The sequence below is a fragment of the Stigmatopora argus genome, chromosome 13 (genome assembly GCF_051989625.1).
Source record: "Stigmatopora argus isolate UIUO_Sarg chromosome 13, RoL_Sarg_1.0, whole genome shotgun sequence".
In the NCBI taxonomy this organism is placed as follows: Eukaryota; Metazoa; Chordata; class Actinopteri; order Syngnathiformes; family Syngnathidae; genus Stigmatopora; species Stigmatopora argus.
In genome coordinates, this window is record NC_135399.1 from 7574895 (window position 1) to 7583015 (window position 8121).

At 39.5% G+C, this 8121-nt stretch overlaps 1 protein-coding gene across 1 annotated transcript; it reads left to right on the forward strand.

Annotated features, from left to right (window-relative positions):
• The first annotated feature begins 977 nt into the window (after positions 1-977).
• desma (desmin a) lies at positions 978-5892 on the forward strand. The gene is made up of 10 exons (XM_077617195.1): positions 978-1608; positions 2038-2098; positions 2174-2269; positions 3425-3586; positions 3705-3830; positions 3970-4080; positions 4277-4386; positions 4559-4611; positions 4892-4983; positions 5451-5892. The coding sequence occupies exons 1-10, from the start codon at positions 1046-1048 to the stop codon at positions 5490-5492; spliced, it is 1416 nt and encodes a 471-aa protein (XP_077473321.1). The 5' UTR covers positions 978-1045; the 3' UTR covers positions 5493-5892.
• The last annotated feature ends 2229 nt before the right edge of the window (positions 5893-8121 follow it).

The window sequence follows — 8121 nt, forward strand, 5'->3', positions numbered from 1 at the left end:
AAATAGCCAGAAATCTGAACTGTTAGCTTCTTCTCATTTTATAAAAATGAACCCCCCCCTCCCCAAATTGCTTTGTTTTTCAATTTTCAAACTGATTCTTACACTGAAAAAAATCACATGTGAAAGTAAATGTTCAGCGCATGTTTTTATTTTTCTTAACAGCAAAACATTTTTAAAGATTCCTGGCTGTTTTGCACATATTACATTTTTAAAGCATTTGGTGTGCCATTCTTTAAACACCCACGTTTTTCCTGATTATAAATGCCCATGCTGTTTTGAATTCAAAACCACAACAACTACCTGTTAGTAAAAACCTTTTAGTATCGATTTAACCAGAATTTATTATGTTTGATTTTAGAATCAGTTTCAGATAATATTAAGGGCGAGAACATATTGTTTATTTGTCTTTTGGCATTCTATTTACTCTAGTTTATGGAATAGAAATGGCCACTATTCTAGCCTTTCAGAATGACCGCTCACAAATGCAACACTCAATTATATACAGGACAAGTGAAAAATGTCATCTATGCACACAACTTGAAACCAGACCCCATGGACAGCTGAATGGGCGTCAGGAAGCACAAAGCTATTTGGTGGTAAAGGAGGAGGGGAAGGTACTATGTAACAGCTGAATGGCCACACGGGGGAGAAAATGTCGAAGATAGATATTTCAAGAATGTATACATCTAGTTAGAAGTCTATGGAAATGTATTCTTCCACATAATATAGATTAATAGCCAGATTTACCAATTTGGGTTTCCCTTGCCTGAATTTGAGCAGAACTAAAACGTAATTGTGGCGAAGACTGGTAAAACTCAAGTTCTAAGAAAGTGATAAAAAAAATGGGGGTAAGGTCATTGTTGGACAAAAGTGGTCATGGGAGGGTGCAGAGAAGGTGTCGGGGTGACAGTGGGTGTGGCAAAGCTACAAATAACCCTGCTTGCTACTGGGGGATTCTTCACTTGGTTCCCATCCCATTCGGGCAGCAGGTCAGTTGGGTCTTCTTGAGCAGCTCTACCACACCCAATAATTCAAACCAGCAGCCATGAGCAAGTCCTACTCTTCCTCGGCCCAGACGGCCTCATCGTACCGTCGCACCTTCGGTTCTGGAGTCAGTTCTACTCCGATGTCTTCCCTCTTCTCCCCTCACGGAGGAAGTCGCAGCTCTTCCGCCCATACGACTAGAGTGTATGAGGTGAAAAGTGGCGCTCCATCGTATTCCAGCTACAGAATGTCCTCTGGTGGCGCCGGCCTGGGTTCCTCCACCGCCGTGCGCACCTACGGAGAGAAACTTGACTTCAACCTTGCCGACGCCATGAACCAGGACTTCCTCAACACAAGGACCAACGAGAAGGCTGAGCTTCAGCATCTCAACGACCGTTTCGCCAGCTACATCGAGAAGGTCCGTTTCCTGGAACAGCAGAATGCCGCACTGACAGTGGAGATCGAGAAGCTCAAGGGACGCGAGGGACCTGGCCGTGTGACTGAGATGTACGAAGATGAAATGAGGGAGCTGAGGAGGCAGATTGAAGCTCTGTCCAACCAGCGTGCGCGTGTGGAGGTGGAGAGAGACAATCTGGCTGATGACCTCCAGAAACTGAAGCTGAGGTAGGTGAAGACGTAACATTAGCAAAATGGATCTCAGCATAAGATTGTGAAGCAGGACAAGAGTCAAAGGGTTAGGGTTAGGCAATAGTGTTGAATTTAGTCATTAAATGGCTGGCGATTGAACTCTTTCCCAGTCCAAATGGACTGTCCACCTATTGTCATCAATAGCATCAGATGCGTAAATTTAGAAATAACTTTAAAACTACCCGAACACTAGGAAGTTTGCCTATGTGCTTCCTTAGCTTAAGTGTTGTAAGTGGTAATATGCCAATGTTACTTTAAGGTCAACGTACAAAATGTACACTTTTAGAGCAACTCCGGTTCAGTGAGTTATGACACAATAACTGCTATCCTATAAATACATTGTATAAAGAGTTATCCAGCAATCCTGTTATATAAGTCCTATTGTTTCCGCTTTCTTCACTGTAGACTACAGGAAGAAGTTCACCAGAAGGAAGAAGCTGAGAACAATCTGTCTGCTTTCAGAGCTGTACGTCTTTTTCCCTCTATTCACTACCTTTGAATTTTTTTTCCATTTATTGAATCAAGTTATTTTATTATCTAGGATGTGGACAATGCCACCCTGGCCAGGCTGGACCTGGAAAGGCGCATTGAAAGTCTGCAAGAGGAGATTGCCTTCCTCAAGAAAATCCATGAAGAGGTTTGTTGAGCTGTCAGTTAAAAATATCTTTTGTAGCTGCTGACAAATGAGACCACGTTAAAATGGCTAAGTCAGATTCTGGCAGATACTGTGGTTCAGTGGCTGGAACAGGGCAGTAAGTCATTGACTGAACTTCGTGGAAGAGGCGTTTATGCCTCAACTTTAACCTTTGAGAAATTCTGAGCAGGGGGCAGCTTGAAAAGAGCAGGTCAGCTGTTGTCTTTATCCTCACTGGGGAGAGAAAATAAGTGTATGTATGAGAACAGATGCAAAGCTATTTATACCTTTTGTTGGTCTACAGGGTAGCTAAAAGCAACCATGCTTTGTATGTTTAAATGGACCAGTTGTGCTTAGTTCAATGAGACCAATAGAGAACTTCAATCTAATTTTGCTCTTGCATTCTGTGCATATCAGAGGAGTCAAATTCATTTTTGTTGTGGGCCACATGGTGGTTCTGGTTTGCTTTCCTTATACCTGCCACAATCAAGCGACTAATACAAACATATCAACTATCAAATGAATTGACTATTATTTTAATGGTCAATAAGTCTTTTAAAGACATTGCTGACCTAGAAATTGTCCAAATCCTCTTTTATTAGCATGTAAATAGCAATAGAATTGTTGTCCATCTCCTTGTGCCCTGCAATTGGCTGGCTGGTACCCATAGTTGGCTGGGATAGGCTCCACCACTCCCCGCTACCCTTGTGAGGATAAGCGGTACAGAAAATGAATGAGAGTTTTTCCTTTTTTCCCTTTACATTCTGAATAAAGGGAACAATGTAAATATCATTTTTCATTTATTTTAAGTTTAATGAAATAAAAATATAGAAAAAAACAGGAAATATTCCCTTTATATTTAATATTTGAATTGTACGTATAATTTTATTTGTTAATGTTTTCTATGTAAACTGTAAATTATTTTTAAACGTTGTTTTAAATGAAAAAGGGACAATAAATATTACCTTTTGATTTTCTTTTAATTCAAATGTTATTTTTTTTCTTTTCAAAAGGGAAAAACAATTAAACTGGATGTGGCCCTGGGGGTTCTGACTTGACACCCGCTCTATACACGATACAATTAATCTTATAATGTTGCCATTTCAAGTGTTCTAATCACACCCTAATGATTATTGTCATAAATAACTGACTCTTTAGGAGATCCGTGAGCTGCAGAGCCACATCCAGGACACTCAGGTGCAGATCCAGATGGACATGTCGAAACCCGACTTGACCGCAGCTCTGAGGGACATCCGCGTGCAGTATGAGGCCATTGCCGCCAAGAACATCTCAGAGGCTGAGGATTGGTACAAGTCAAAGGTAGAATGAAAATTCCTCTTAGTAAGCCTTAGCGCTCTCTTTAGAAGCTTTACTCGACTATGAGGGCAAATATTTCCCCCACCGATACGTGGCTCAAACGCCAATCCCCTTCCTTCAGGTCTCAGATCTGAACCAGGCTGTGAGTAAGAACAATGATGCGCTGCGCTCTGCCAAACAAGAAGGCATGGAGTACAGACACCAGATTCAGTCCTATACCTGTGAGATTGACTCACTCAAGGGCACTGTGAGTAGCATATTCAGTGTCTTCTAATCCTTTTTTTAACTTTTGAATTATCCTTCCGAATTCCACTATTGCATGGCATTATAATTTTTAAACTTCTTTCTAAAACTGACTATTTTCCCACATCTGTCTTCCTCCAAAGAATGAGTCTCTGTTGCGTCAAATGAGAGATATTGAGGACCGCATGGGCCGTGAAGCTGCCGGTTTCCAGGACACCATTTCGGGTCTGGAGGACGATATTGCCAAGATGAAGGTTGATTTCTTTTGCTGTTCCCTCTGCAAATGGCATAATACAGAATCCAATTGATGTAAAAAAAGAGAATTTTGATAACAGATAACAGCTTCCCATCAAACTCAACACCTGCTACTGTTTGTCACAGATGGGTTTATTTACAGTTGTGGCAGTGTTTGCGGAAGATGTTAATTTGATGACGGCAATTGTTTTCCAGGATGATATGGCCCGTCACCTGAGGGAGTATCAGGACCTGCTCAATGTTAAGATGGCTCTGGATATTGAAATTGCCACCTACCGCAAGCTGCTGGAGGGAGAGGAGAGCAGGTATGATGATATTCTTACATGAAACTTGGAGTGCAAACATTTACTGTTTGGAATCGCTAATTCGCTGTTGCACGATTATTGGCTAAAAATGAAATGATAACAATTAAGGCTTTGTCTAAAACTATTCATGTTCACATTTTCTTACGTATCTTTGTGTTATTTAACTTTCCAGGATCACTACCTCCATGCCTGTCCAGAGTGCTTATTCCTCTATTGGCTTCAGAGGTAGGTGAGGCTGTGAAGCCTTTACACAAATCAACCAGAAAACCATCATAAATTTCATAGAAATAGAGGCACAACTAATTTTAACCCATCTCTAAACATGGAGATTGCTATTCTAAGGCCATTGCATAATGATAGTGCCCCGCATACATTACTGTGTGAGGATTTATGACATGTAACCAACCTCTGGGGCTCGCTGCTTAATAGAACTGGTGTTCGGGCCAAGCTCAGTCACGGATGTTATTAAGTGAATTTATTAAAACGATTAAATATTTCATCCCAGAGACCAGTCCTGAGTCTCAGCCTCAGCGTTCATCTGAGATGCACTCAAAGAAGACCGTTGTCATCAAGACCATCGAGACACGTGATGGAGAGGTTAGAGCAAGCACACATATCTAGTTATCTACATGCATGCATATTTTTAATGTAAATTAATAGTATTCAACATTTTTTTTCTCGTAATATGACATTTCTTAGCGTCTTGTTTTTAATATTACAATGATTAAAACCATTACTCTTAATATTTACTGTGATTGCCAATGTTATCTTTTAAAATTTAGGAGTGCTTGTTTAAGTGTGACACCTTTTGTTTCTTTACCTTTATTGTTCTTCACACAACTCTGTTTTTAACTCTTTTGCTGCCATTGACGCAAATAGACATACAATCTATTTTGAATTCCTTCCTGTATTGCTAACTACCAAAGGACATATCCACAATGAGTAACTGTCACATGAGACTATACACTTGCTGGAAAACAGGTGTCCATATTACTTGCAACCTACTTTGGTCCTTCATGATACACAGTATTTATTTATCATTTCAACTTTGCTGTGTTTCTCAGGTTGTCAGCGAGTCCACACAGCACCAGCAAGACATCATGTAATCAGAAGGCGATCCCATGAAATATATATTAACAATAAGTTACAAAAAAAATGAATAAAGACAATAATTATAATAATTAAAAAAAATCTTAGAATGTTCTCCCACAGTAGAATGACAAACCTTGGTCAGAGCGACTGTGGCAGCACATTTTTCACGTTTTGTTTGTGCAAAGATGCATTTGTGCAACTGGCAAGAGGATGGCTCGTGTTGGTGTAGGCAAAAGTGGGCATGTTGGTGGTTAAAAATGTCAAAAAACATCTCATCAAAAAGGAACTAAGTCATGTGTGACATTATGATCTTGGCCTTGTGCTGAGAGCGTGTGATTGTGTGTACATGGGCGACCATGTGGAGCTGCTTCCCTCTGACTAAAATTTCAAAATAAAGACATTTGTTATCACAAACTGCTATAGGTTCTTTTGACCCGAAAATAACTTTTGAATTTGTGGTTGCCCTTCCTCATGTATTTTGTGCACACTACATTTATCATCCGAAACAATTGCTTTTGTCACCAAGCGTAGCATTTTACTGGGCACATGTAATTTACTCTCTGAGGAAGAGGGGGCCCGGTTGAGATGATGAGAAATGGTCGGCGTGAACAATTGCCCGTTAATGAGCTGGGCCGTGCTACTGTAGGCTCTACAGTGCAGCATGTGTCTGAAGTCACTGGACTGAAAATGTTAGCAAAGATAAGAAGGAAGGCGGGGGGATATATATGAGGAATCCCAGAAAAAAAGTGAAGCTGAGGGGGCAACACAGGCGATGAGCAAGACAAAGAGACTGCGATTGAAATTAAAGGTTACAATGTGAGGGAGATAACTACTGAAACAGGAAGATGGCAAGAAAAATCTGTGTGTTTTAGGGCCGATTTTTGTGCCATTTATTGTTTGACTACATCAGTAAAAATATAGACTAAGAAAGTTAAAATTAATGAAAGTATGTATTGTATTGAAAACTCCAACTGCAATCACAATATATAGTATTTATTTTCACCATGAGTCACACGCACACTTTTAAAAACATAATTTACTACAATTGAAGAATTACATTTATGTCATTTAATCATATCATAGGTCCATTTAATGACATGCTTAATAATAATACAAATAATGAAATGATGGCAATAAGGTGTATCAGTATCTCTTCAGAGGCTCATTTCTGTCTGGAATAAAAAGAAACCACTTGAACATTCCAGAACACAATTTGAAAATTTCTACTGCACCAGATAATCACTGAAAAAAAATCTCTACAAGACCATAGTGTAAACTTGACGACAGAAAATGTTTGTTTCTTACATATAAATAGTATTTACATCTTGCTATCTACATTAAGTGTTACTTCAACATGTCCTGCAGGAATTTCAAAAAGTGACAGAAAAAAATATTTTCTTTCAAATTTGACTGGAGCAATTCATTCGTTAATTCATTTTTGGAACCGGTTATCCTCACAAAGGTCACGGGAGGTGCTGGAGCCTATCCCAGCTAACTAAGGGCACCAGGTGGGGACACCCTGGCCAGCCAATGGCAGGGCACAAGGAGACGGACAACCAGTCACGCTTACACTCATAGCTAGGGGTAATTTAGAGTGTTCAACCAGCCTACCCTGCATGTTTTTGGGATGTGTGAGGAAACTGGAATACCCGGAGAAAACCCACGCAAACTCAACACAGTGAGTACCCACCTGGAATCGAACCCTCGACCCCAGAACTGTGAGGCTGACGCGCAAACCAAAAGGCCACGGGGATGTCCCTGGAGCAATTCAATATTTGCAAATATAATATCATCTTTTAGTAAACTGTTTGCTGTTAACTGATAAAGACAGCAACGATGCAACAAAAAGTATTCCAAATTTGACAGAAATAAAAAGGGATGGCAGAACTTTGCATATGGGAGCATGAAAATGTTTTTCTTTCCCTGTGAAAACATTTTTCCTGCACTGTTTATAGAAAGACTATATCGACACAAGAAGAAACCTGAAAAAAGTCAGAAATCCATCTGTCATTAAAATAAAATTTACAAATGAATTTATATTAAATAAATGAAAAGAAAACACATTTTTACAATAATTGTGTGAGAAACCATGACAAAAATACTGCTTTCACTTTAACTTAACATTTTTTAGTATGCTATTGTTGTTTTGGGGCTTTCTGACAGTACTTTGTGTTTTTCAAATAGTCCCACTTCAACATAAAACCGTGTGATCTACTAGTAAATTGTCACAGGAACACGTCACATTAACACAGCGACACAATGAAAAGACTGTAAAAAGGACACTCATGCATGAAAGGGGTCACAGTGCACGTGTACCCCTCGAAGAAGTGCAAGGCCTGCCAACTTCAACACAATCCCTATTGTTGATTGTGGCACTTTACTACTGAAGTCATTGCAATCCTTTGTTTTGTTTTATTTAAACATCTACAAGATGTACACAAAAATAGGTACAAATGTACTTTCTTGTGGCATTTAAATATAGATGCATGTTTGGTTGAGCAATGTCTTCTTGTTACTTGATCCAATAAGAAAATAACAATCATTAGTATAGTGTCCATCACAAGAAGACAGAGCTCAAAAGTCCCACAGTAATGTACAAGGGGAATCAAGTTGTAAACGTTAGAGGGCGCCTTTGCAATTGTT

Excerpts from the sequence above, each read along its gene's own strand:
- desma (XM_077617195.1), top strand. The coding sequence starts at position 1,046 with ATGAGCAAGTCCTACTCTTCCTCGGCCCAGACGGCCTCATCGTACCGT. Across the intron at positions 2,270-3,424 it reads TCAAGAAAATCCATGAAGAG|GAGATCCGTGAGCTGCAGAG; the intron begins GTTTGTTGAGCT and ends CTGACTCTTTAG. Across the intron at positions 4,081-4,276 it reads ACGATATTGCCAAGATGAAG|GATGATATGGCCCGTCACCT; the intron begins GTTGATTTCTTT and ends ATTGTTTTCCAG.